We start from the raw sequence: 27539 nt of genomic DNA on the forward strand, positions 1-27539 counted from the left end.
AGGTGGTTCATAGACTATGGCGAAAGTTTTGCCAGGAGCGTCTTCTGCTCAAGACCACGAACTTCCACATACAACCCCACAGAAAACTCTCAAGACGTACACCTCCATAACACTTCTTCAATTGGCTTGGATGACTTGCAAACAACACTGACCAATCGTGTATGCTTAGATCATAGGAATCTCACAAACAACAGAGAAAATATCGAAACCAGTGCAGGGCCAGGACGAAACACTGTAATTGCCTTTTCCAGTGCCCAGCTATTGTGAGCTGGTATGCGGCTTCTATCTGACCATTGGTCAGAGTGCGGCTTAGTATCCAGGCCCAGTTGCTGCAGACAAGAAAGTGGGTGACTGGCGCAAGCTTGCAGCCAAGTTGTCCAGCTGTAGGTTGAAGACGAACCGCATTCAAGATGGCTAATCGGATCAACTTCCTGTTGCTTACCATTCCTGCTTGTGTTGCACAAGTCCACCCAGTTTCGTTGTGCATGACACACATTGACTCCAAATGAGCTGCTCGTGAGGTCTTTGTGGAACAACCCTGAGACACACCGGATTAGCACTGTAATTGTTGCTCGGACATGTATACCAACAGAAAATTCTTTGAAGACGTTTCGTGGCATCTAAGCCAGAAAGTATACGGGACTAGGGCTATACAAAAAGAGATGAACTCGCTCCGGTTCATCGATATATACTTGCCCGCAAGCCTTGGAACCCAAGGAGAAAAGAGCTGAGTCCTGGGAACTTGGTCAGGGTAGTACATGTTTTCGAGCATGGTAACGGAACTCTGCATTTGGTACGAGACACGAGGAGAGACGGATGGCCTGCGACCAAGCTGCGTACACTTCCCGGGGGTTGACAGGGGTATATGAGTACCAGCCAGGATTTATGTCGACCTTTGAAAAGAGATAAAGCGCAAGGAGACGGCCCTTCATAAGTTCATACGTCAGCAATCTCTCGGACCCCCTTAAGGATGGGCTGGACACTGTCTGCTTTGACTGCTACCTTTCCCACCCTCTCCCAGCCATCCTCCGAGACCGACGCCATAATCACAGCTATCAAAGGATTCGTCTCCGCCTTGAATGCCAAAGACCCCCTGGAGTTCGAAAAATACTGCGTGCGCGCAGGGGGTATGTCGCTATGGCCGCCAGCACCAACACTGCCTCGGTTCTGCACGATTGGGGCTTACGTGGAGCACATTGCGACACTCGAGGATGAGATCGACGAGCGAATTTGGGACCTGGAGGTGAAGGTACATGAGCCGGGGAATTTTGCTGCTGTCTGGGCGCCTTTTCGAGCGAAAGTGAATGGGGTGGTGAACCATGTTGGTGTTGAGCTTTTCATCCTGCACAAGCTCAATGGCAAATGGAAGGTGACTGGGCTGGCTGATTCGTGTCGTCGTCCGACGGAAGAAGAAAAGGTATTGCTCTTATGAAAGTATGAATTTCCTCAAGTAATGCCTTCGCGCGGTATCAGCTGCGGGAGAGGAAAGTGAAGCCAAGAACTGGGGATGATGACAACGCGAGTAACGTGATATTCGCAAATGGGTGGATAATTGTTTATGTTATGTACCTCAAATATAGGCATGGGCAGGGTATATACGAGGAGCGCCCACGTCTATCTCTGTAATATATATGCTCAGTCCTTTCTACCTCTAAGAAGCTCCCACCCCACGCTTCCGTCCGCCCCTTCCTTCACCGTCATCTCGTCGACAGCTCTCACCAAGTCGTAGCAGATCTCTTCGGGGACGGCGCTATCCTGCTTATACGCGGGATGTTTTGCGACGAATTCGCGAATCCACTTGGCACCGGTCCATAGAGTACCATTCGCCCTCTTTCGGATGAAGTCAAGATATCTTGCCAGCGAGCATCGTGTCTCAACGTCTACATTGACGCTGTTCAGGTACGACTCGACAAGAGGAATCAATCCTGGGAAAGACCCATCGGTGGAACCATTAACGATGTCGGCGATAGTCATGAGCTCATATTCTGACTCAACTGGGGAAAGCGGCGGGGACGGCGGAGGAGTACTATACACTGAGGGCGCGGCTGACGATGTGTTACTGTTGCTTGGGGAATGTTGATTCCTGCGGACTGAGGGGGAGAAGGGATCCCTTCGAAAGTAGAACTTGCGATCTAGGACCGCATTCCGCGCGTGCGCCGTCTCCATGTTCTCGGTGGTTCTTTGGATCGGAATATAAAAGTTCAGGTCAAAGCTCAGAATAGCCCGAGTGACAAGGACGATGAAGATCGCAAAAGCCGCGTTTTCGAAGTCGGTCATTTGAATTTCCATGGACCGAAATTCGACTCTCCAGCCAATATCGTGCTTTTCGGGAGGCGGTGGCTTGAATCGCATGTGTTGCCAGTTGGTTGATTGAAGATTCTCAAAGTGATCAGCTTTGTCAAGGTCGAGCTCTTCGAGGTCTTCCGAGAATATAACGATTGGATCGCGAATGAATAGATGTGCAAAATGAGTTGCCAAGAGCTCATCCATGCCATCTTCCATCAAACGTTTCTTGATGTCTTCGTCCACGATCAAACCGGGGTCCAAGTATTCTTTCCGTAACCGAGGGTCTTGCGAGATGTAAGTCGAATTTGAGGCATATCTTGATTTCGGGATCCTCCATCTGTCGTTTTTCAAGGGCTATAACTGGGTTAGTTGGATCCCACGAAGCCAATATAGGTTGCAACTCACAAGCTCGCCAAGCTCCTCTCTCGTCCGGTCATCCACAGCATTGCTGATCTGGTTCCATCGAACATCCGTATCCACAAGGAATCCCTTGTAGATTGGTGTGGCGGCGGTGAGTGCGAGGAGGATCGGCCCCAATGGGCTCAGTTGGTCGTAAAGCTTCCTCCCTTCGGGTATATTTTTGGCCTGGAACGTTATTTGAAGACAGCAGCTGCCCATTCCAAAGGCCATCGCGTCCATATAGACATGGTCATCTTTCGCGGCACCGTTCCTTACGTCATCGTCCTCCGGCCAATTTCGAAGATCGTAATTCACGGTTGGATCCTTGAACGGACTTGGGGTGTTTTTATCCTTGAAAACAGGCACATTCAGCTCAACCTTTCGGCCCCTTCGCGCTCTAATGTTAGCAGCCAAGGTGGGAAACCTGATATGAGGATTTGCGATCTCGTCAGGCACAAACTGGGAACGCAGTGCCGGTCCCGAGGGAGGGTAGTAGGGCTGGATGTAATCATCTTTCGTGCCTAGTCTAGGAAAGGTCGTAAGAGTTATTGGAGACTCGTTTGGCGCCATATGCGCCTTTGCTACCTCCCGTCTCAGAAAGGGTCAGCTGTGACTGCGACAACTTCCCTAAGAGGGGACTCACCTCCATCTCATATTTGACTCGACCTTCAGTAGATCCTTGAAGTCAATACCCCATGGCCTGCCCGGCGTAGCTTCTAGCATGAAGCGCCCGAACTCTGGGTGAAAGTGAGGCGGCTCTTCGCCCTCACTACGAACTATCAGAAACCATCGTGGGGGCGTGAGCTTGGAAACTCACTGTTCTTTATTCACGGAATATGTGCTAGTTCCTTCCTTCCAAAGCGCTTCATCTCGAGCTAACGACTTCAGGATATCCGCCTGAGCAAGCGATAGGCGTGCTTTTTTGGCTGCGTGGTCCACGGCGACGACAAGGTACTCAACCTGGGATTCGAGAATTGGTTAGTTTCGGATTACAGAGTAGGGACGATAGGAGAACCGCTGACCTCATCACCCCAAAGAAGAGCATCCCGCTCCTTTCCTTTGGCTCTGTGCCAATTCGCTAGCAATTGCTGCATTTATTAGCAAGCCCGAGAAACCGGTGGCTTCTCAGCATGGTGGAGAGTATATACGACTTCACTAACCTCAATTCCCCATTTTCGGACCTGGCCTGCTCGCTTCTTGGCCTCCGTCCACTCGAGTGCCGTCCCAAGTGCTCTATTTACTCGCAGAGGTTAGTTGATTTGCGACTGGATATGAGCCACCAGCCAAGGTTTCGAGACGCACAGTAGGCCCATGATATCATCCCCACACAATTCGCAAGAATAACAGTCCAAGACTCGAAGTGTAGCGACGCCGAGGGATTAGACGAGACGGGATTACCAGGAAATGGCAACCCCGCAGTTATGAGGGGTGTTCGGGCGCCCCTCGTGACCCGGGTTCTTCAGCGCTGAGCGAGTGACTGAAGAGAAACAATAGAGTGAAGTCACAGCGACAAGAGAGACACGCGGACGATGATAAATGAGGGGCGTGGAGGGGAAAAAGGGCGCTGACAAAAGCCTGTCTTCAACGCGATGCCCGTTGAGGTTCTCGCCGGTTCTTCGAAGTTGAAAGCACCATCCCTATTGGCGGAGGAGGCTGTCTTGTAAGCGGGGCCGGTTGTGCTGCAGCGGGGCGAAAATTATTTTGTCCGGCGAGAACGCAGATAACGCGGTTGGCGGCAGAAAAACCGATCATTTTTTGTTGCTTGCTCAGCACTGCGGAGATCTCGGATCATGTGACCGTATGCCAAGATTGTTGTTGACTGCAGACGAGGAACGTCTGGTTCTCAAAAGAAACAGAAACAGAGTCGGTATATGAGTGCTACGTCGGCTACATCGCCTCGCGCAAACATGGCACTCAACAAACCAAGCGGCACCGAACGGAACTCGGAGCACCGCTATGCCTTATCCCACAACTCAACTCCTCGTGGACGTTTGGAGGCGTGGCAATTGATAATAGAACAGAGTAAGCAGTATAGTGTCCGCGGAGCTATAGTCCACAACAAAGTACCATGCCTCCTAGAGCCGATCTGGGAACCCTCTTTTGCGGAGAGGCACGAAGCGTGAAATACCGCGGCGGTTTTCGAATTCGCTGGATTCAAGTTTCCAATTACACCACGTCCATGATCCAGCAAACGATTACAAAGCCGGAGGAAGCCGATGGTAGCTAGAAAAGGTCCTAAATTGCGGGTGGAGGGAACGGTATTGAAGATCGCGCTCAAGGGGGCTGATCCCAACATGAATTCATGGTAAACGATATCAGAACCTCTATTTACATAAATCGCTGTTTCGTGCAATTCAACGCACTTGCTGGTGTCTTGGTGACTTGGTATCAATTGCTCCGGGCACCGTCCTTGGCAGCTCGGAGTTCGTCCATCTTCGCGACGCGCTTCTTGAATTCCTCGTATTGGCACTTTTCATAACCGTGTCTTTCGTCCTATATTGGCAAATAAGAAGGAGCCCCGTGTTAGTGACGGCGAGAAGAGAAGATAAAAACGCTTCGCTGGCCAATTTCATACCTCACACTTCCATGGGAGGTAATACTCTTGCTGTCGGCATCGGTTCAGTGGAATAAGAAGATGTGCACATGAATCACGGTATTGTAGGGGAAGGCGAGCAGCAGACATCTCCTCTCGGGATGCTAGCATTATTGTCAGCATCCGCCCCCAGCTCCTACCTCGGGCGCTTCTGCTCTCCAACTAGAGAGCCAATTGAGTGAAAAACGTACCCTGTGTATCGGCGAGCCCAACAGCGCCTTTAACCGACTCAGTAACGGTCATATTGAGAGGAGGAAGTGGTGAGAATCGAGAAAGTTCTGAGTACCACCGGCCGGCTTGAGGTTTGCAGCTATTATTCGGGGAAGGTCCCGGGTATAGTCATGTGACTAAACGTGACCTTATCCAAAAAAGGCATAGCGTTTTCGATTCCACTTTACGCGGTTGGAGCCCAGAGCGCGTCTCGCCCAGCCGCCTTGCAAACTCTCGCGTTTTGGGCGAGATCATTGAGTCCTTGACGAGCCACCTGTGGCTCTTTTCGCGGTTTTTGGACTTGAGTTCATAAATTTGTCCCCGCTGAGCCCCAGTGCTTCACATTGGTGTTGATGCCCCTGAGAACGTGAACCTCGTCGCTCGGTTACGTCTGAAAAAGACGCCCAACACCCCCACTCATCCACTGGGTTGAACTGACCTACGAGGACGCACATTATGGCGGCGGTAGACTTCTCAAACGTCTACTCCGCTACTTATAGCAGTGTGAGTAACTCAGCCTCGTTTGTCCTCAAGAAAACCTCCACGTTTCACCCCTCTCTGAGTTGTGGGAAAATGAAGTATTGATTCGGTGCTCTTGACTAGGTTCCGGTATATGAGTTGAAGATTGGTACCGACAGTGTTATGCGAAGGCGGTCCGATGATTGGATAAATGCGACACATATACTCAAGGTAGCGGGATTCGACAAGCCGGCGAGAACCCGAATCCTCGAGCGGGAGGTGCAGAAGGGGGTCCACGAGAAGGTGCAAGGCGGGTATGGCAAATACCAAGGTATATCCTTCCCTGAGTCCTACATACTCTGTCTCTAAATTTTTGTATAGGGACATGGATTCCTCTGCCTGAAGGCCGCATGCTGGCTGAACGCAACAATATAATTGATAAACTGCGGCCGATATTTGACTTTGTTGCCGGCGATCGCAGCCCTCCTCCCGCGCCAAAGCATACGTCAGCCACATCGAAGCCAAGGGCCCCAAAGAACCACAGAAGGGTTACAAATGAAGATGTTTTCGCTGCTGTGAAGCCCCACCGGACCATGGGCCCTCCAAGTTTCCACCACGAGCAGTACGAGATCAATGCTGGGTTTGAAGAAGAAGAATCGATCGAACAAACAACCCTTGAATCTTCGTCGATGATCGCGGATGAGGACTTGATTTCGTTGTCGCATAATGGCACTTACTCGTCGAGGAAGCGTAAGCGGGGAATGAACGAAGTCGCTGCCATGACATTAAGCGAGCAGGAGCATATTCTCTACGGGGACCAACTTCTGGATTATTTCATGACGGTTGGAGATGCTCCGGAAGCAACGCGCGTTCCCCCTCCAGAGCCGCCAGCCAATTTCCAGGTGGATCGCCCCATCGATGATTCGGGAAATACCGCGCTCCATTGGGCCTGTGCCATGGGTGATTTGGAGATTGTAGGCGACTTGCTTCGGAGGGGAGCAGACATCAAAGCACTGTCTGTCCATGAGGAGACACCGCTAGTACGCGCCGTTCTGTTCACCAACAACTACGAGAAACGTACATTCCCAGCACTTTTGGACTTACTTCTTGACACCATCTCATTCCGGGACTGGTTTGGTGCTACCTTATTCCACCATATAGCGCAAACGACAAAGAGCAAAGGGAAATGGAAGAGCTCTCGGTACTACTGTGAAGTGGCCCTCGAGCGACTCCGCACTACGTTCTCTCCGGAGGAGATTGATCTGTTACTGTCCTGCCAGGATTCGAACGGAGACACTGCCGTTCTAGTTGCTGCTCGAAATGGAGTTTTCCGTTTAGTGGACTTGCTCCTTTCCCGCTGTCCAAGAGCCGGTGACTTGGTGAACAAGAGAGGCGAAACGGTCCCAAGCATCATGCAACGAGCACATCCTATAGAGCGGGATATCCCTCCGCCCCCATCATCCATTACCATGGGAAATGACCAAGTAGATGGCGAGATTAGCGCTCCCGCCACTACAGAACCACAGCCTATCGCCCTCCCAAATGATGCATTACCTGCCACCACGCAGCTACTCTCGCGAATTGGCGCGATCATGTCAGAAGCAAATAGGAAGCTTGCTGCGAGTTATGGTGGCGCCAAGGCTAGCCAACAGGACTCAGATGATGTCGCAAATCCAGAAGCGCTATACGAGCAGCTGGAGTTGGATCGGCAGAAGATTCGAAAACAATCCGAGGCCTTGTCTGCAAAGGAGGCTGCCGAGGAGTCGAGTGATGCGCAACACGGCCGGTACGAGCACTTACGAAACAACTACGAGTCTCTTCTAGAGCAGATTCAACGAGCACGTCTAAAGGATCGTCTAGCTTCCGCTCAGCCACCAACGCAGACATTTTCCCCAGGGCCGACTGAGCAGGCGAATTTACTTACGACCTTCCAATTAGCTCGCAAATTATGTTCCGAACAGAAAACAAGACGTTTGGCAGTGAAGGAGCTAACCCAGCAGAGAGCTGATTCTGGTGTCAGTACGAAGTTTGATGTCCATCGCAAACTTGTGGCGCTTGCTACAGGACTAAAAGAAGAGGAGCTGGACCCAATGGCGGCGGAGTTGGCTGAGACTCTGGAGTTTGACCGACTGAACGGAAAAGGTGCCGATCCTGATTCCCCCGAAGCAGACCAGAAGAAGGAGCTCGACGAGGCTTCCTTACCCCTTTCGGGTCCGATAGTATCGGTGGATGCATAAACAGTCTCCAATACCTCATTAAATTACTTTTCCCTCAACCACGGATTCCTACCGCCCTTCTCTATGACTTTAACATTCTCTGTCCATTCGTCCTCTATTCTTTTACGGCCTCCTTGGGGATTGACAAGTTGTGCAAACTTATGGGAGGCAATGTGGTGTTTTGGTCCGTCTTGTCAGCAGATACCCTGTTATTTCCTCTCAGTACTATGCATTGTGTGAGCCCTTCTCACATCCTTTTACTATCTTTGAAATGGAGAAACGAAATCTGGCCGTGTTTCACACAGGCTACGTGGATTATAGACTTGTTGCATGACCAAGATGGAGGAATGATGTTGTATATAAGATCCATCATGCAATAATTCCAGTACAAAGGTCATGTCCCTGTGGTGATCTGAAGACGAATAGAAAAGTTTGAACGATTATATATTCCCTCCACCTGCTTCCATGAGGCTCGCTTGTCTGCGTGACCTCTTGCCCCCCCAGCCTGACGAAGGGTTCTTTACGGATTTCGAATGACGTGGTCGCGGAAAAGAGGACTCTTCACACATATTCCTCGTGACTTGACACGCCAGAAGATACTCAGCGAGCCGCACCCAGACTGAACAGAACACCATCCAATGGTGCATTAATATTGAGATTGAAGAGTTCTTCCTTTCCTTGAAACTCACAAACAAGCTCCCCATTCGCCAAAGCCCTGTGAGTCAACAAGGCCCAGCCAACTTTGGCAGGCAGCAGCCAGTCATGACAACGGCGGTTCCTGAACGAATCTTGCAAGAGAAATCCAGTCTCACTGGTGATGAGCGACGCCACGTTGAAGGACACTTAGCTGGGATCCTGAAAGCGGGAGCCAATGACATTGGCGGATTGGCATTGTTCTCAGGTTGAGACAAGAGGGTTCTGGGGTTGGATTGGTTGGGGAGAGCGGCTGTTTTCTTTGGCCGCTGCAGGTGATATTGAGGTGGGGGCCTGGGGTGGTTGTCACTGGTTAGGGTGGGTGTGAGGTCGATCGCTCGGCGAGCTCCTTGGATCCTGGTGAGGTGCAACTGGAACCGAGGAAGATCGAGAGAGAGGGCACTCCTCCTCCTTCATTTGTGAGCTCGATCCTCCGGTGTCGAGTTTCTGTCCTGAGGTCACATTTCAAAGCATTTGGGGTCCTGTGTTTTCAGGCATGAAGAGTGAGAACGTCTCGACCAATAATATCGGGAAATCTGCCCGAAGTGGTTTCTTGGCAACATATTCTAACCGAAAAAGGATTAGCTACTTTCCACCCAGTTCAGCTCGGAGCCTGAGGTGTCAATTCTCTTGCTCTCCACTTGGGGAAAAAGTGCACGAAATCGACTGCGAAAAGGCAGAGGATGCTCTCTGATCAGGATGCATGTAAATGCTGTCGAGAGTAAATCCGGATTGTCCCTCAAAAAAAGATGGTGAAAGTTGGGATTGTGAGGAATCATGGCCCTTCATTGTGATGAGCGTGACTATTGAACTCCTGGTCCGGCGGGCGGTTCTGTTTCGGCCGGCGGCCTCTCGTCTTCCTCGCTCTTCCTTTTCTGCTTCCTCTCCGTCCTCGCCTTCTTCGCTTCCCTCTAACCTCTCTTCCACCCTCGCTCTCCTCTTTCTCTCCCCTTGGGCTTTATATCTCCCTTTCTCTTCTTTTCTGCATCCTCAATCGACTTTGTTCCGTCTAATTCTCCATTTGATTTCTTTCTTCCCCTTCTTTGACGTTCTTAATCTATATCCTTTCCTTTCGCCGCTACTTTCTTTCCATCGCCAGCCCTGCCAAAACATTTCGTTTCCCGAACAAGCTTTCGTTCCTATTCCAGATAACTTAACTCAGGAATCCACGAGCCTCTAGGTTTTGGCCTCTACCACGGGAGTTAGGAGAAAAAGCTTGAAAGGAGAAAAAGCCGCGGGACAACCGACCAACGCGCAAACCCAACTGCACCCAACCTTCGACCTCAGGTCTCGTGTCATATCCACGCTGCTTCTACTCCTAAGTCGAGAGAGCTTTGGAAACCGAAAAAGACCCAATAAATGCAAAAGATATAAACCAAAAAGTGAAAATAACTGAAACAAAGTCAATCTAGCCACCCCTTGCAGCACGGAAGCGGCTCTTCTCAAAACTCCTGACTGCTATCTTGCCACTCAGGGGATAACTGCTCGAGTTACCCACGTTTTCAATTCGGGAACAGGACCATTTCCAACTACGTTCGAGGGTTGCGGAGCATCTCTCAGCATACTTTACTGTCATCTCACTTTAATCGCTAACTCCGACCGCCACTTCCTTCATAACCGCTCAGTCATTGATTGCTGTCGGTCGCGTTGCGTCCTCTATCATTCACTATTTACCATCAAACGTCATACATCGCAACAGCTGCAGATAGACACCTTACACCCACTAATCGTACGCCTGGCTTTAACTTGATCTCGGGCTCCGTTCCTTACTTCTTGCAAGTACGTTGGACGTGTATCCGTTTAACTCCACACTTGTTAACGTCTCAGAAGCACGTTTAACTCTTATAGCGATCGAAAACCAGTGTCGACTTCACTCGTTGCATCATTCAAACGCGTTGCCGGTAAATACAGGGTGGTACACCACTTTCTCTAATTTGCCCCTAATACTCTAATTGGCAAATATCCACCATCCTCCCGATCGCTACGTCGCCTTGAATATTGCATTCCAGCGGCTGTTCTATTTAGTCTATTGCACATACAACGTTCTGATATACAAACATGAGTATGGACGCTGGCGGTCTTGCTCAGATGACCTACAATTCATCTTACAATAATGGCCCCTCGCTTGGTGCCCCGGGCTCTAGCTTTGGATCTCGGAGAAAGGGGCCTAATGTCAAGCGCTTGAGTGTGCCACCGCCGCATATCTCCACCATTGATGAGTCCCAGCCTTCGGCAACAGTTTCTACTCCAAGAACCAGCCGATCGCATCTTCTAGCTGGGTTGAGAACCGCTCCGAAGTCCGCTACTGTGCCCTCTGCCAATCAGCGCAGGCAGCATCTAGGTATGGAGGGAGATCGGTACGGTAATCTCTCCAATCGCACTGCTGAGCGAGGCATTCCGCAAACCGCGATGGGAACTGGATTCCCACGACGCTCTTTGATGATGAACCAGGGACTCGACACAAACATGGGTCGTCCTATGTATACCTTGCCGGAGCAGGTCCTAGCACCTCCGGCTATTGAACTCCCTAACGACATGCCCATTGACGAGAACCTCTATGCGGAACTGATGTCTACAAATATGTTCCTTGCTGCCCAGCAGCAGCGCTTGCAGCAGCAACTCCTCAGTGTTACCGCTGCTGCCCAGCAGTTTCAAGGCTTGAGCCTTGGTGTGGGCCCTGGCCAGCAGCAGCAGGAATACTCCCCGCTGTCCGTCCCGGCCATGGGAATCTATCAGCAGCAGCTCCAGCAGGGGGTGCAGCCAGTTGTTCAACCTGTCGCTGGCCAGGCGGGACTGTACTCGGTCTATAATCCATTGACTGGTCAATTGAATTATGTTTACGATAACAGCGCGCAGCAAGACCTTACACCGCCCTACCAGTCTGAGGAGGAGTACCAGTCTCCACCGTTGCATGTACCGCCTTTCCGGGCTGAGGTTTCTCCCCCTCTCGAGTCAGTCAGGTCGCCAGTCAGTGTGCCGGACGACGTATCTTCCGGCGGGGCCGCTTCCGAGGATGGTATCGCGCCCCTTCCTCCTCCATCTGCCAATGCTTTCCGCAGCTCTGCCCACAAGAAGAACACGCCCCTCGGCCCGGGACCGACCAAGACCGGTATTGATACGAAGAAGGCCAACAGCGTTGCGTATGTCAGTGGCCCTAAGACTGCTGCGACTGCCACTCCGGCTACCGGCACTTTTGGCCCTGGCCAGGGTCGTGCTGGAGAGCATCCCTCTCGCCAGCCACGCGGTCCACCCTCGCTGGAAGAGCTCGTTGCGAAGCCAACTTCAAAGCACGAAGGAAGCAAGAACTTTGCCACTCGTCAGCGTCGCCGTGCTGTCCATAACCTGGTGCGCGCGGGAATTGAACGCCGCGGAGATACCCGCAGTCTGGGCCACAGTAGTGGCGGTACCAACACCCCTGCGAGTGAGAAGGAGTTTACCTTCTCCGATAATGATGATGCTACGGTTCGTAGCGGTGGTAGCCTTTCTAGCAAACCCAGCTTGGGTAGTCTGCGTGCTGCAGCAAACGGTGCTATTGGCTCTGAGAGGAAGGAGAGATCCTCTCGGGAACGCAAGTCGCAGGACAGCCCCTTCAGCACGACTTCTCTCAGCGAGGGGGACGGGTATTTTGGGGGCAAATCCGCAGATCAACCTTCTCCACCATCAGTGGCTGCTGTCGTTGCTGGCCCGAAGGCGGTAGCTCAGGGTACGGAACGTCGCAAGACGCCCATGCTCGTGCTGTCGAGCGCTGAAAAGCGCAAGACCCCGATCATGTGATGCGGACATCGTACGCACATACTATGACTGTCACGTAACGGACTAACTGCAATTGGATGATTGTTATTGGATTTTGTTTTCTTCCTGTCTAGCTTTGATTTTTTGTCTTCGTTTCTCACCGGAGTCATATCGCCATACACAATGGTGCTCACTGTCCTGCAAAATCATGTCAACACGACTTCATCTTTCTGGGATCTTGAGAGCACCTACCCTCTCTGCTATAGTTCTCTTCTCCATGCAAACTGTGCTTGGAACCCGAACTGAAGTCCCAGTTGGGATTTCGACAGTTTGTAAATACTTTCTTTGGTACGATTGTCACACACCACACACCCACTGGATGGATCAAGTGTCTTGTCCCCCGCCATAGCATATTGTTTCGTATTATATCTGAAATCCATTATTCAAAGATAACTCACTTCGATGCGTGTTGTTCTTAGTAAAGCAAATCTATCAAAGTGGATCTCAGCTCCCGAAAGAGGACCATGCAACGTAGCCGTTGATGCTATCCGGGCCGTATGGAGTCTAAATACCCAATTTTTTTTTTCTTAATTGAACAATCATATCCAAGTTAGCAGTTATACTTGTTGCAGAGGATGGGCGGTTCAGGTCAAGCCATGCCATGTCAAGAGCGATTGATCGCCATGGGCGCATTGGGTCGATTGGATTCGATTCGAATATACAGATGTACAGATACAGATACAAGTACATATACGGTAAAAGAAGGGTTTATACGCGGGGAACTTGGTGGATATGGGGGAAAACTCGGGGGAGGCGAGGCGGATGAGAGGGGGGCGACATTATTCTATGTGCAGATGTAGAGTTGCAGATGTAAACTTGAGAGAACAGAAGAACGTATGCAAGAACGTGTACAGGACCACCCTCGGCGACTTAGTGCAATGAGAGAGATGCGATAATTAGACAAGACCATACGAGACGAAAGGAGTTGGCGAAGTTGGCGAACTGACCATGAGATGATAGACATATGAGATAGAGACTCCGAACAATGCTCGCATAGCAAGAACGGACAAGATGGGTAGGACACGCTAAACAACATGACGAGATAGTACAAGATGGGATAGGGTACATCGCTTCATCGAAATAGCCGAGAAATGGAGCAAGAACTGGTAAGTACGTCATTGTTGTGGGGTAAGGCAGTATTTGAGAGGAAGGGCTGATAGGAAGGTGCGAATGCAGGGAGAGAAATCAGAAGCTGAAGAGCCCACTCCGCTTCTTCCCAAGAGGATAAACAACAAGGGCAGCCAGGAACAGGCCCACGGTGAATCCAATGGCAACTTGGACCATTCCGTATCCGATGTCGAAAACGACGCCGTGGAACGGGTTTTGCTGGGGCCCGTGCGACGGCTGAGACGTCATGTTGTTCGCCGCATCAACGAAGCCCTGGGTTCCATTGTTGACGACAGAGAACGGAGTTTGCTGGCTTGTCATCTCTTGTGCGGATGCAATGCCAGAGATCAGGGAGCCGGATGCAGCGAGTCCCGAGGGGACGAGGACGAAGATCGCCGGGAGCATGGCGGCGGCTGCGAAGCCGTGACGGAGACGGGAGTAGAGGTTTGCGATTACGCCGACGACGAAGGCTCCTAGTGCGGAGGAGACCTGGGTGGAAGAGGAGAAGCGCTTTCCGCCGAAATAGTTGGTCACGTACCCCGCGAACGAGATTATGAGCATCATAGGTATCTGTTTCCATTTTGCCTGGTTGACAGCGGCGAGGCAAAAGGTAAAGATAATAACGGACGGAAAGCGTTGCAGGTATTCGTTTGTGATTGGGGAAGGAGGACAGGTGTAGTCTGTGGAAGCATGGGAGTCAAGCAGGCCATAGACAGCGGTGCCGATTGTGATCCCAAAGCCGAGGAAAAGGGAGTAGATTATGGCATATACCATGCGTACAGAACCGGCAACCATGCTGCGGGATTGGAGCTCCAAACTAGCGCAGAGGACAAGGTAGCCTGGGAGGATGAGGGCGATGGAGGATTGCGCAAGCGCTGAGAAGCAAAAGAGGTGGCCACCATTGTAGCGGATGCTACCAAAGGCGCGGGCCAGGAAGGAAGTGAGGACAGCGGCCGATATTTCAAAGACGTTAGAGTACAGATGAGATCGGGGAGATAGGATGAGTTGGAGGATGCCCAAGAGGCAGCCGAGGAGAAAGGCAATAGGCAGGTCAATGGGCCGGGCGCCGAATGCAAACGGGCCAACAGATGCGCTGGCAAGGCCGTGGAGGAGAATGAGGAGCCAGACAGGATACTTATCCTTCTTTTTGACCAGCTCGCCCAGTCGTTGGATGGCTTCTTCAACGCCAATCACGTCGTGAATCACTTCCTTGTAGACGGTGTGGACATCAGATAGCTTCCCCAAGTCAACTCCCTGGTTCACACGGACAAGTTTGACTTCGGTAGTGTGGGTGGAGAAATCGTCAAATGAGACGACCATGCAGCCCGGAAGGTATAAGAAATTGGCATTAATCTCCAGCACACGAGCTGTCATCTTCATGTACTCCTCCAATCGATGTGTCGGCGCGCCATACTTCATTAGGGCCTTACAGAGGATGATCAGGTAGCGCTGACGTTGTAGCAATTCCGCAATATGTACCGTGATGCGGATCTCGTCCTCCAGTTGAGGCTTCCCCATCCGCTTTGACATGCCAGGGACGGCCCCGCTGCTGCGCGAGCGCTTGAGCATTGCGAACGGCGAGCTAGTCGAGTTTTTTGCGGTTGATCCGGCCAGAGAAATGCTCGACTGGTTTGGTGACTTCTCATACCACTTCCTCGGCTTTTGGTGAGAACGCCAGTTTGGATCCGGGGACAGGCCGCGGCCACTCATGTCACCAGAGCTACTTTGGCGGGAGTAGCCATAACGGCCGCGAGAAGAGGTGATCGGTTGATCGTAAAGTTTGAGGAGGGAGGAGAGAATGCCACCACGATACTGGGTTGGGCGTGGGACGTACGCGTCGGGGTCCCTTTCCTCGATGGGAGTGACTTGACCGGACCGCAGGCCGGGTGATGGAGCACGGATGCGGTTCAAAAGATGAAAATCTCTGCGAGTCATCTGTTGGACAAGCTGGTGAGCTTCGGGGGAGCGGGTGTGTTGTCGTCCATCGACTAAACCATAGTTGTCGTCGTCATTGTCATCGTCGGAGAAGTAGTCGAATTGCTTTTCAGGCAGTCTGATCATAGGAATGTCGTCACCATCCTCGAAGGGCTGGGACTCCTCAGTGGGAGTAGACGCAATAGATGGCGGCAGACTTGGCCATGGACTCTGACTGGGTGACTTTGAGGGGCGTCCTAAATCGGATGCCAGTTTCTGCGCTCTCTCCTGCGCTGAGTAGGCTGAGTGGATCGCTCTCCCCTTCTCATTGTTGGCTTCATCAGCTCCAGTCATACCCGGGGAGCTATCCCTGGAGTGACCTGTGACAACCGCAGGGAAGCTTGAGCTGATATCCCCATGAGGAAAAGGGTGGGGATCGGGCCCTCTTCGCTCGGACGACGGAATGCTAGCGGTGGGCAACGGTTTCTGAGGCAGGGGCGAGCCCCTTCCATCCACTCGAGGCTGTGACGTTGATGAGAGACCCGGGCTCACAGCAATACCCGCCTCGCTGACTGTGAATTTGACGCGGTTCGCGCTCTTGAGAATACCTGCATTCCGCTGTTGCCTCCCTTGAGCTCCACCAGGGTCTATCAGTCGCTCAGGCAGGCTCTCATTGGGACCCTCCAGGGGAGAGACACGCGGCCCCGGGGGAAGTGGACTGTCTCCAGGTACATCGGTCAGGCTCGAGCGCCGGGAAGAGGAAGATATAGGAAGATCAAAATACCCGCCCGCCATTGTTTGAGTTCCCTTACGGACTGACGCAGGAGGTTTCAGAGCCCTGTGTCACCTTCGAATTTATTTTATTTTAAGATTTGCGCTCTTTTGTTTTCCGTCAAAAGGCGGGACTTGTTGGTGTGCTGTTTCTGCATGGCAAATAGTCAGAAGAGTCGAGATTGAAGGTCTCATTGGAGCTGTGGGAAAGGGAACCATGTGAGAGTCACAACTGGATTTCAACAAACCTCGTAGATACTGTGCCAAGAGTGGGATCTACCCAAAGTCAAGGCACGGACTGTATACCTTAATCTCCTGGACTAACCAGAGAAAAGGGAACGGTTGGACAGGTGGGTTGGAAGGGGTAAAGGGCCCGCTTCAAGGAATGAAGATACGTCACCAGTACATAGTCAAGATGCCCGGGGCCGACTCAATAGTGTGATACGAGGAGTGCCTAGAAGATAAAGAGGCGAGATATGTCAAGTCAAAAATAAAAGAGGAGCGGGAATGACGCAGGGAAACAGAGGCCAGGTCAAGGTATATGAGTGTCCGAAGGCGAAGCGACGAGCCGGGGAGGCGGCGTGGGCTTTGTAGGTCGATGTTCGAAAACAACCAGGTGAAGAGGGGAAAACAACAGTCCCCTGATAGACAAAAGCTGCCGAGTTAGAAGGGAAGGCGTCCGGATAGAGGCAGCAAGGACAAGAAGGTCCAATGACAGGATCGAAGAGCAGCACGGCACATGAAAGAGAGCTGCGCAATCTTGTGTAGCAACAAGAGCAGGTCGTTGCAGGAGGACCCTCTGTGGGGGAGACTGATTTGAAATATATCCCTTTCCTGCCTTTGGACTGCTGAAGCTTGACAGACGGTGTCTGATTCGAGGGGCAGACAGACGAAGATCTGTATCAGAGTGGACTGTTTCGCTGCAGAAGCCGCAGAAGGCGAGACCAGAGAATCACTCAAGAGTCAAAGGACAGACAGAGGAGAGACAGGAGACGAGATCGATGAGTCGATGGCAAATGGCGAGCGCCATGAGCAATTTGTGATTTGGACCCAGAGGTAGAAGGGGGGTGGGTTCGATCGCAGCAGGCCAGACAGGTGGCTCACACTGCCAGCGTCCAGGCCTTTCTGGTTCTGATAATGTTGGATCCATAATCCTCTCTCTCTCTAATTGAGAAATAATAATAAAAAAAATGATCATAGAGTCACTGTCACAGGCAAGACAGACGAGGACTGAACTCGTTTCACGGGGTCTAGACGCGGTGCCACCACAGGGAAAACTGGAGAATTACATCAAGTCTGAGTGTATTTTCCGTGGTTTGGTCAGACTCGATTGGCCTCTGATGAGGCATTATTGTTGAGGGATGGAGTATTGTTATCAGTCGATTGTGTGTCGAGAGGCAGGCAGTGGATCGTCAGGCTGAGTTGCTTTTTGATCGGATTTTGTTTTGGCTCGCTTTAGCGCGGCAAATCATCCAAAGCTGCTCCTCTGGAACGGCGGACCGTCTCTCGGAGCCGGCTGCCATCATTATTCGCCATCAAACTTCTGATATCAAAAGAAAAGTAAGTTAATCTCCTTCCTCCGTTGACGAATTCATCACCCTGACCCCCTGCGACAGTCCCTGGCGATCGGAAACAAATAGTCTCGTCTCTCAGCTTGAGCATTACGTTTGCCGGATCTACAATCCCAAACACCTGGAATCAAGAGGATTGAATATATTCCTTGCATCCTGATTCCCGCACAGTCCTTCGTGGACAAACCTCCACAACAACGCCATTCGAGCATCAAACGCCTGGTGTTTCATGTCAAATTTACCTTCATAATACCCTGTCTCAACTGGTTCGAAATGGCTGGTTCGGACTCACTCAAGAGAACATTCTTCTCTCCTCACGACCTTCTCCTGATTTGCCTGACTTGATTGACGTGATGGGCAGGAATAGTTCGACCCACTGCTCTCTGTCGTCCAGTGCCGAAAGTCCAGAACATCCAAAGTATGACACCCAAGCAGTTCCAAATTTAGACTGGAACTTACCTCCAGACATCCCATCTCAACCCAGGGCTTCTTCCCATGTGCCTTTGTTTGCCCCTTCGCTCCTTCCCATTCCTCCCCATGACGTCAAGGAACGCCAAATTGGGCGTCACACCGTCTTCTCACCTCACCGGAGAAAGAGGACTTAGCGTACGCACGGACTCTCGAAGCGTTCTGCATCTGCAGGTCAGGGAAGTCGAAAGCAAACACCGAATCAACCAAGACTCACTCTCTCTGGTGAAAAAAAAACCCGAACCTCATCCCCCACGGACAGAAGGGCCATCATCCACGCACCGAATGAGCCCCTCATCAGCAGCCTCGGACCAACTCCAACGGTCATCACACACTTCGTCCAACATCACTCCGGGAACAGCTCCACTTTTCGGGAGCTAGAGCGTTGCTCTTTGCAGTCTGGTTGGTTGAGAGTTTAGGCCTGCCGAGGATGGCTGTCCCACGTACGCGACGCAGGGACCAATCCTTATTTCTGGACGGTGAAGGGCCTGGCTGTCAGTGATGTGTCGGCGAGTGGAGCACCTGCAGGAGCGGGAGCTAGAGCATGAGCACACGGGAAGAGCCTGAGAAGGCCTGGGACATTAGGACCGATGCATCCTCCCCGTGGCCCTCCGTTGTCACACCGCGGAGTCTCAGGCTGCCCTCCGGGCGGATGTACGTGTCCAGGCGTGCTTTTAGAGCCGTTAGAGGGGAGCTTGATCTGGTTGTGTCTGTGGAGGAGAAAAGGACAGAATCCATGGCGGGTGCTACGAGGTCTCCCCCTTCATATTCAGAAGGTATGTTCCCGCCCAATTTGCTCCTGCAGCTGCATATGCGATGCAATCCATTTCCGTCGGCGATGTCTGGGGAAAGGGGGAAACTGACCCGAAAGGCGACTGAGTGGCCTCGACTCGAAGAATCGAACTGGCCTAGTCCCGTCTCCATAGCACTGAGCTGGCCGGGAACTTGGGATCATCGTTACGTGATGGACAGCAAGAAGGGTTTTGTTCTCCACGAGGTCCACCACACGGCTTGTCGGCTCGCCGCTCAGCTGTCATCCGCTGGGTGTAAAAACCCGGGCTTTGGTTCACCCTCCCAGGGCTAATCTTATTCTGATTCTGGTGGATCCAACCTTAATCGAGCTTTTCTCCCTTCTGCCCGAGTGCTTGGAAATGTAATTGGCTGGCCACGCAGAGATTTTGCTCACCGGGGGGCTCTGGTAGAGCAGGAGCTCGGATCATTTTCCAACTCATCTGGTCTGGCACTCTGGATGGTGGTGATAAGGTAGACTCCAATTCACCGTTCGCTGTGTAAGGAATCCAAGGGAGACGTGCAGGTTCTCCACCCGTTCAACTCGAACTTCCCAAAGACTCGGAAAGTATTTTGAAGGTCCACAGTCTGCCCGAACTGGGTCGAGAGTAGTCAAGATCCATCGAATAGTCTTGGATCGGGCAGCCGGACCCAGCGAGTGATCAGCTGGACTGAACAGCTGAGCTGAACAATAACGAGTCTGAATGCGAGATATTCTCGATCTGAATAAAACGTGAGCCCCTCAGCTACATCGAGATATCGAGATATCGAGATATCAGTATTCACAAGGGAATCGGGGGCAAACTTAGAGAAAATCAATTGATAAGAAAAAAGGAAAAGAAAAGAAAAACCAGATCTTAAGAGCACGCGTTCGCCCTCGACGTCACATGGATTATTATTCCGATCTTCGTATTGGCTTGTTGACTGACTCTTCGATGTAAAGCTTGAAGTGTTCCAAGGTTGGGTTGAGGCCTCTTCCAGATTCTTGTTCGATATTATCCCTTGGAGAATCCTGATACCTTCAGGTAAACGCTCTCGCATTCTGATCCTTCGGTTCCACATCTTCGCCGTCCGATTTCGAGGATGCCGATGATCGGGCCGGAAAAACTCTCGTCAAAAAGTCTCCCAGCTTTGGTATCTTGGTCCGAAGCCCAATTGGCTGGCCAATCCATGATGCTGCTCGAGGACGGACTGCGAAGAGTTGGAGGTTATACTCTACGCGTTTGATTTACGAAAACAGCCGTCCAACACGGATTCTCATGCCGGGCAAGCAACGCGCTTATCAGTCCATTAGCTAAGCTAACTATCAACCTGTCCTATCTATCTTATCCTCATCATACATGACACGACACGGCACAGCACAGCACAGCACAGCACAACACCCGGAACTCCATTGCTTTCCATATGCCCAGAACAGGAGAAAAGGAACCAAACCAAAGTCACGGCCACCGCATGCATGGCCGGTAGAACTCAAAGCAAAAATGTCGGCCGTAGAAACCGCAGATAAAAGAAAAGAGTGGACGAGGTGAGGTCACCGCCTCTCTACCCGACTCAACGCCCCCAGAATCGGCCCTAGATCTTCCTTCGGCCGTAATCGGAGAGGGACATCCTTTTGTTTGCCCTCTCCGTCTCCGTCCCCGTGCCTGGTTATAGCGAGGCGACGGAGGACGTTTCGTGTGTCTCGTTCCTCGAGTCGTTCGGCGCAGATACGGAGGACGCGTGAGGAGACAGCGTCGGACATGGAGCGGTACAGCTCGATGTCGTGCACTCCTGCGGCAAGGGAGTCGATTGTTGGTGCGAGGTGGCTTGTTATTCGAGAGAGACGGGTGGATATGCTGGATGGCGTTACTGGCGGGAGGGTGGGGATGTCGGAGGCTAGTTCGTTTGGTTGTGTGTTTTGATATCGCTTGGCCGCGTCTAGATCTAGTGAGGCTAGGATTCGTTGCTGCGAGGGATCCAATACGGAGAGATCGATTTGGTCGTCGGGCTGCGGTGTGGGAGACTCCGCGGTTTCGAGTTGTGGTAGGTCCTCTGATTGACCATTCGGTGCCTGCTTCGGCGGGGGTTTCAGTCTTGGGATCGAAGGAGGCCGTAGTAATGCGTTGAGAGCATGCCTCTCTTTTTGTAACCTAAAACCGTTTAACACCATCCGTAACAGGGCCCAATAGACGTACTTTTGTATTTGCTCTTCCAGCTCTTTGATCTTATCTTGATTCTGCACGTTCTTTGGATTGGCCTTCTTCACAACTACCGTCGGAGGTGTCGTATCCTCTCGCGCGAACCAACTCGATAGCTCGGAATTGCCGGAGAATTCCTTCAGCAGCTCTTCTTGGATTACCCGTGCTGCACCAATTAGTATCTAAATATCGAACCCTGCGCTCGCTCATACCTGCTAATCGCGCGCTCTCATCCTCGGAACGTGACCCTGAGGGTTTATCCCCCATTGCTCGCGTGGCGCACCAGATCAGAAGTTGTCTCATCCTCCGCGGCTCTGGTAAGCCATCACTTGCAATGTGCTTATAAAATTCCGCCGTATCCACCTTTGTGTGAGGCAATGCTGCGACCGTTAGCACTGGTATCTGCCATCCAAGGAAGGATCTCACCATTCGATGCCCCAGAATCAATGAGTGAGCTGGCCCTTCGTCCCCGCATGCTGAGACTACTGCGCCTGCTCCCCTTCGACGACTTTTTCCCCCTCATCTCCCTGTTCCGCTGTATAACCGGCGTATCTGCCAGAGGCAGCGCAATAGTAGACATCCCGGCTTGCGGTGGCTCTGGAGACACGAAACCATTCGGCTGCTCCTCATGAGACTTGTTCGGCCGGCCTTTCTTCCGCTTCTTCTCGACCGGTGCTTGCTCCCCGTGGTCTCGTTTTCGTGCTGAGCGCGTACTCCGCTCAGGTTGAGGTTGAGGTTGGGGTTCTGGCTCCGGAGCCTTCTTTGCACTTCCCCGCGTCTGTCTCTTGCCGGTCCCCTCCGTTGAAAGTTTCTTCGACTCCATTATATTTTCCACCTTCTCCTCCACGCGTTTCTTCGGCGGTCGGCCTCTCCTCGGTGACGGTTGCGGCGCTGAAACCTCCATGGCCGGCATAACAGGCTTCTGGACATCTGTCCCAGACTTCTGTTTCTTGCTCGTAGTGCGTGAGAACTGAAACCCTTCTACATCTTCATCGTAAATTGCTATCCAACCATCGATCGCCTTATTAGTACCTCTACTCGTTGCGCTTCCAAGTGCAAATAAGACCAGAAGAAAACTTACCGGCCTTCCTCTTCTTCTCCCCATTAACGCCCTCCTCGTTCCTCTCCTGCTTATCTAGACTTGATCTCGTGCGTCTCCCCCCGCCTTTACCGGTCCCACCGGGCGCGGTGGAGGATGCATGACGCGCCCGCGCCTGGGACGTTGCCATATCAAGTACCCTCAGAGGTTCGCGACGCTTTGTCTGAGTCGTAGAAGTGGCTATAACAGTGACGGTCATGTCAGGACCGAGCGCGGCGCGTTGGAATTAAGCGAGATGTGAAAGATAGCGAAAACCCGAACCCCCTTTCCCACAAGCCGCTTGAGTCGCTTCGGCAACGTAATCGAGTTCGAGATTGCCTCAGGAAAAGCGGAGTCGTATCGTTCGCGAAGAATCTGCCCGGAGTGTTTGGTTGTGTTGTGTTGCCCAACAGGAACAGGAATCGGACACGCAGCGAAACAATCGAGCCAAGGGGTATCGCAAATCGACGGTCTGCCCTTCAAGATAATATCCCTTTCCTCACCATGTGATTCCAGATACCACGGTCGCAACTAGCCAGGGTGAGGCTCATCAACGGGGTTAACGGGAAGGTTTCGAGGGACGTGTGTCGATTGAATCCCGGTCGCGCTTCCAACCACCCACGCTGACGGAGCCGCAATTGAGAGCAAGTCGTGAGAAATGGATATAAATAATGGCGGATAGGCTGGCGGATGTTCAATTGCCGCTCCTTGCGCAGCAGCGCACCCAGCAAGGCGTTCAGGTTGGACTTTTGAGGGGGTTTGCTCTTGCAAGTGGCCGCCGCAGCACGCGGTTGTTTTGGTCGTGGCGCGTGGGGACGGCGCTAGTCCGTTTTGGGAAGACACCTCCCTGCGACAACCACCAAGTTGACTTTACACAATGGGGTCTTCTACCATATCAAAGAATGGATTAGTAGGGCTAAGTGTCCTTTAATCTGCCGTAGCCAATATCTATAGATTCAGTTCGTCAAGTGCTAATCTCATCTATGTATGTCTGACCACAAGACGGGAGTGTAAACTCTGACGTGGACGTCGCGAGGACACACATGCTTGCGGTCCTTCTCGAATGTATGGGAAAGGCCCCGCCTTCTAAACAATGCCTAACGCTGGAAGAGTGTATCACATAATTCTGTAAGTCTGAATATCTACTGTATCTCGGAGGCGTGTGGTGGCGGAGCTAGACTGCCTTCGATTCTGCGCTTGGCAGCTTGCATTTCTTCAAGACTGACATCCTCCGGCTTCTTGGGTAGATCCGGCTCGAACTGGGGGATATCAGGGTGGTGGCCCACAGACATACCTACCCGGACCTGAAACGAAAGGGGTTCATGTCAGAGGCCATGTGCTGGAACCAGCAAGGGGTTGAGACTTACCAAGGTTTCTAAAGCTCCCTTGGAATTGTCTACTAGGTCGCTATCGAAGTTGATCTTTCCTTCCTCGAAGAGAAGTAGTAGGGTGCTGCCGCCGAATTTGAAGTATCCAAGCTCTTCAGCTCGTGAAACCCTTTCTCCGGCCTGGCGTGTAATGACTGTGCTCCCGACCATCATAGCGCCAACACAGATGACCATGACTCGGCCATGGGCGACTGAATCAATTGGTACAAGAATTCTCACGTTTTCGCCGTACACGTCGAGTGCAGACCGGATAGCCATTGGGTTCACCGTATAATATTCGCCCTCAATGGTCTTCGGGGTCCCCATCACACCGTCGACAGGGATATGAAATCGATGGTAATCTTGCGGAGCAAGCCGGAAGACCCCCAAAGCTCCGTTTTGGTAGCGTGAGACGTCTTCGGGGTAGGCATCACCAAGCAGCCTCTTGATGGAGAATTCCCTTCCTTTGACCCAGATACCGGTCGCATCATTGATGCGGTCAAATACTACTGAGCGACAGTCGGCCGGTGACACAACAATCCTAGGTTCGTTCGGAGCAGAACAAGGTCGGGCTCCTGGTTTCAGTGCGCGGTAGAAGAATTCGTTGAAATTCTTAAAGTCCTCGAGAGGTAATAGGACTTCCGACATGTCGAGCTGGTGAAAGTTGATGAAATCTCGAATCTGACTCGCGGAAGCTGGGTCGTCGTACTTCCTGCCTTGCTTGATACTTAGAGACTTCAGGATTTTGCGAACTACGGCGGTCAGCTTCGTAATAGTTATTTGTAAAGAGGTTGCCTTACTTCTCTTCTTCTCCATGTCCCGACTCTTGAGGCCCTTGTACAAAAGTCGGATACCGAGACGAACGTAGACACTCATTCGCTCTTCGTTGATCTGCCCAGTGATACGATCTTGGACGAGGATATTGGCCGAATTCGCGCCCAGTTTGTAACCGCCATAAGAGATCTTCGTAATGACTTTACTATACCACTTGCGTTGCGCCTGGCTTGAAGTCACAAAGCCACCCATGACAAGGTTGTCCACCTGTCGCCAATCCTGGCTTGCGCACGTGGCAATGTGCGTGATAATATCAGCATCAGACCTTTTAGCAAGACGCGGCTGGTGACAAAGTGGGCATTCTCGAAGCTCAATAACATGCTCTTCACCACGTTCATCGCCTAGGTCGTCGGGATGAAGCTCTTCGTCGACTTGACCAAGCTGCTGTATGGCGGGGATTGTCGGCACAGATGTCGCCTGGGAATCAGCATTATTTGCTGGAGTTGCGCTGGTCTCGACGCCAAGCTCGTCGCCGCTGAGTCCGTCGCTTTCCTGACTGGCAGTTGACGTAGTCGGGCTAAGCTTCTTACCTATTGTCCTTTCATCTTTCTGTAGCGACTGCAGCGTTTCCTCGAGACACCACACAGCTTGATCGAAAGTTAAACACGTGGGATCAGTTGACCCATTCTCCTCCCTAAATCGCTCAAAGAAGCTATCAATTGTTGACTCCTTCAAGGTGGACCCAAGAGTATCAAGCATCGTTGTCAACTCGACCTTGTCGATGTTACCGCTGTCGTCAGCATCATATTGCCTCAACATCAGTCTCCAGAATTGTTGCCGTAGCGCACGGTAAGGCATATATTTTGCTTTGACAATTATGTCGGGAAAGTGCTTATCCTCCCATCTTTCCTTGTTCTTCAGGGTCAGCGGGATTCTGTAGATCTGAAAGCCATCTGACTCATAAGAGATTGGTTTGATGGGGCTCCCCGCAGTGGAAACGTCTGATAGACTACTGCTAGCACTCCCCCCTGGAACGACTAATGAGGGCGTTGTCGCTTGGGCCTCCTGTTGGGGTAGCCCCGGTAAAGAGGTGGTGGAGCTCTGCGACCTTGCGATAGGCCTACCATGTTTCGACAAGTTGGACGCCGAAGGAGACGGACTAATCTGGATATCCTTGGCTACTCCTTGAGATTCATCTTCCCCAAATCTGTAGAGACCTGTCTCCGGATCGGCATCAGGGGCAGCCTGGATGAGGGTCTGGAGCGGAAATCCTGCTGAGGCCACAAAGTCGTTCCCCGAGAATTTATCCCGATCCATGACGGTAAAACTCATTGTGTATAATTGCTCGTGCTTCATGACTTGGAAAACCATCTTCTCGTTGTATATGGGATTGAGGTTGTGGCGTATTACAGGCGTCCTGAGGGTCTTGCGGCCAAGCGAAGTCACAACGAACGGATCCATGTCGAACGAGGTGCGAGTCACTGTGCTAATTAGTTACTACACCATTCATATGGGGCCGAAGTTTTCGTACCATTTCGCTCTGGTGGAAGGTCGGTGACCCTGACAATCTCCATGAACACGATACCTTGCACGCCATTTCCAGCTCCAGAGAACTGGTATGCCCTCTGTGCCAATGATTTCCTCTTTAGTCGCTTGAGGCGCAATCTTCTCCTTCGTTTTTCTACTACTTCCGGTTTTGTAGGGTCGTCTGTTTCATCGGATGTTTCTTCGTCCCTGTCACCGGATTCTTCTTGTATCGTAGACGAGAGGCCCGAAGGGAAATACTCGTCTTCTTCTCCGGCGCAGACCAAGGTTCTGAATCTCTGGTAGATTTCCGTCGGCGATGCAGTCGGGTTCGCGGGGTCGGACAGAGAGAATTGTAGGAGAATTTCGCCCGATACGTTGTTATCCTTCCTCTTCCCAGGTTTCCGGTTCGACTTGAGGGTGTACCATCGTGGCTATCGACAATCAACAGGAATCCGGACAGTCGTAGTGCTGGGAGAAGGCGATACACACCTGCTGCTCTATTGCCCCATCGGCAAATATGTCTTCCAGAGGAATGTCAAACTCGCCTAAGTAATCCTTGCCGAATCTGTCATGGTCCCAGCAGATGCATTCTAACAGCGGCACGCCGACGACCGGCATCTCGAAGGTCACATTCCATTCCGGATTCAGTGTCTTGAATATCGTAGGCGTGGATTGCCTGGCTTCTCCGAGCGTGACTATTAAATACTGAGTAAAGTGTCAGCTCCTAAATCATCGATTGCAGGAAATCATTCGTCTCTCCTCTCCTCCTATGCTTCAATGTAGCTCAAGGAAAGCTCACAGGATCACTAGTTCCTCCCCGGTCTTTTGCGGCAAGGTTTCTCCCCTAGTCGTATGCACAAGACAAAGTTAGCAGAATGCCCGACGGTCGGAAGCTGCCAAAGGCTGCTGAGAGTAAAAAGTGTCTACATACCCGCAGGACAGATACTTTGAGAATCAAAGGCCTTGGGTCCGGAGTCCGCATGGGGCTCGTGCTTCTACTTTGGCCTGGCGTCGAAGCATTGCTCCGTGTGCTGAGATGGGAGCTGATACGTTGTGGTAGTGGTAGCCGGACCATGATGTTATTCTCGGGGAGTGCGGGGTGAGAACAGACGGTGGCCGCGGAAGAGACGCGTCGACCACGGGGACAACCGACACTTGGGAGAAATTCTGGGGTAGCAATGTTAGATAGAAGGGATCGACAAATATAATTGAGGGAATTTAAGCGGTCGAATTGGCCTGTGCGTGCGGGCTGAAGGCGCCCCCAAGAGAGGGACAGGTGTTGCGAAGCGGTTGCCTTGGCTGTGCTAAGTGCGCTTGGTCGTCAAAGCTGGGTCGATCTCAGATCTGC

The 27539-nt window shown here is 51.9% G+C and overlaps 10 protein-coding genes across 10 annotated transcripts; 4 read left to right on the forward strand and 6 right to left on the reverse strand.

Annotated features, from left to right (window-relative positions):
* Positions 1-23: 23 nt before the first annotated feature.
* Positions 24-795, reverse strand: BJX67DRAFT_81086 (uncharacterized protein). The gene has a single exon (XM_071035486.1). The coding sequence runs from the start codon at positions 618-620 to the stop codon at positions 171-173; it is 450 nt and encodes a 149-aa protein (XP_070886249.1). The 5' UTR covers positions 621-795; the 3' UTR covers positions 24-170.
* On the forward strand, positions 796-1534 carry BJX67DRAFT_81087 (uncharacterized protein). Its single transcript, XM_071035487.1, has one exon. It carries the CDS (start codon positions 971-973, stop codon positions 1430-1432), a length of 462 nt encoding a protein of 153 aa, XP_070886250.1. The 5' UTR covers positions 796-970; the 3' UTR covers positions 1433-1534.
* On the reverse strand, positions 1534-3535 carry BJX67DRAFT_81048 (glutamate--cysteine ligase). The gene is made up of 2 exons (XM_071035485.1): positions 2692-3535; positions 1534-2640 (listed from the first exon to the last, which is right to left on the reverse strand). The coding sequence occupies exons 1-2, from the start codon at positions 3253-3255 to the stop codon at positions 1636-1638; spliced, it is 1569 nt and encodes a 522-aa protein (XP_070886251.1). The 5' UTR covers positions 3256-3535; the 3' UTR covers positions 1534-1635.
* Positions 3536-4409: 874 nt separating this feature from the next.
* BJX67DRAFT_352771 (NADH dehydrogenase [ubiquinone] 1 beta subcomplex subunit 7) lies at positions 4410-5608 on the reverse strand. Its single transcript, XM_071029065.1, has 3 exons — positions 5470-5608; positions 5261-5382; positions 4410-5178 (listed from the first exon to the last, which is right to left on the reverse strand). The coding sequence occupies exons 1-3, from the start codon at positions 5519-5521 to the stop codon at positions 5074-5076; spliced, it is 279 nt and encodes a 92-aa protein (XP_070886252.1). The 5' UTR covers positions 5522-5608; the 3' UTR covers positions 4410-5073.
* Positions 5609-5721: 113 nt separating this feature from the next.
* Positions 5722-8394, forward strand: BJX67DRAFT_81113 (putative APSES transcription factor). The gene is made up of 3 exons (XM_071035488.1): positions 5722-5992; positions 6092-6278; positions 6329-8394. The coding sequence occupies exons 1-3, from the start codon at positions 5945-5947 to the stop codon at positions 8182-8184; spliced, it is 2091 nt and encodes a 696-aa protein (XP_070886253.1). The 5' UTR covers positions 5722-5944; the 3' UTR covers positions 8185-8394.
* Positions 8395-9216: 822 nt separating this feature from the next.
* BJX67DRAFT_81150 (uncharacterized protein) lies at positions 9217-10150 on the forward strand. The gene has a single exon (XM_071035490.1). It carries the CDS (start codon positions 9566-9568, stop codon positions 10034-10036), a length of 471 nt encoding a protein of 156 aa, XP_070886254.1. The 5' UTR covers positions 9217-9565; the 3' UTR covers positions 10037-10150.
* Positions 10151-10504: 354 nt separating this feature from the next.
* On the forward strand, positions 10505-12714 carry BJX67DRAFT_81121 (uncharacterized protein). The gene has a single exon (XM_071035489.1). The coding sequence runs from the start codon at positions 10915-10917 to the stop codon at positions 12628-12630; it is 1716 nt and encodes a 571-aa protein (XP_070886255.1). The 5' UTR covers positions 10505-10914; the 3' UTR covers positions 12631-12714.
* Positions 12715-13640: 926 nt separating this feature from the next.
* Positions 13641-16976, reverse strand: BJX67DRAFT_81157 (uncharacterized protein). Its single transcript, XM_071035491.1, has 2 exons — positions 16689-16976; positions 13641-16592 (listed from the first exon to the last, which is right to left on the reverse strand). The coding sequence occupies exon 2, from the start codon at positions 16462-16464 to the stop codon at positions 13834-13836; it is 2631 nt and encodes an 876-aa protein (XP_070886256.1). The 5' UTR covers positions 16465-16592; positions 16689-16976; the 3' UTR covers positions 13641-13833.
* A 3251-nt stretch (positions 16977-20227) lies between these two features.
* Positions 20228-23274, reverse strand: BJX67DRAFT_352778 (Mis12-Mtw1 family protein). Its single transcript, XM_071029066.1, has 5 exons — positions 22527-23274; positions 21872-22447; positions 21658-21825; positions 21443-21611; positions 20228-21397 (listed from the first exon to the last, which is right to left on the reverse strand). Exons 1-5 carry the CDS (start codon positions 22741-22743, stop codon positions 20800-20802), a joined length of 1728 nt encoding a protein of 575 aa, XP_070886257.1. The 5' UTR covers positions 22744-23274; the 3' UTR covers positions 20228-20799.
* A 161-nt stretch (positions 23275-23435) lies between these two features.
* On the reverse strand, positions 23436-27538 carry BJX67DRAFT_81205 (putative phosphatidylserine decarboxylase Psd2). The gene is made up of 7 exons (XM_071035494.1): positions 27123-27538; positions 26991-27035; positions 26681-26896; positions 26196-26622; positions 24691-26145; positions 23891-24642; positions 23436-23827 (listed from the first exon to the last, which is right to left on the reverse strand). The coding sequence occupies exons 1-7, from the start codon at positions 27264-27266 to the stop codon at positions 23666-23668; spliced, it is 3201 nt and encodes a 1066-aa protein (XP_070886258.1). The 5' UTR covers positions 27267-27538; the 3' UTR covers positions 23436-23665.
* Between the last annotated feature and the right edge of the window lies 1 nt (position 27539).

The sequence above is a fragment of the Aspergillus lucknowensis genome (genome assembly GCF_044049455.1).
Source record: "Aspergillus lucknowensis strain CBS 449.75 chromosome Unknown BJX67scaffold_19, whole genome shotgun sequence".
Classification (NCBI taxonomy): Eukaryota; Fungi; Ascomycota; class Eurotiomycetes; order Eurotiales; family Aspergillaceae; genus Aspergillus; species Aspergillus lucknowensis.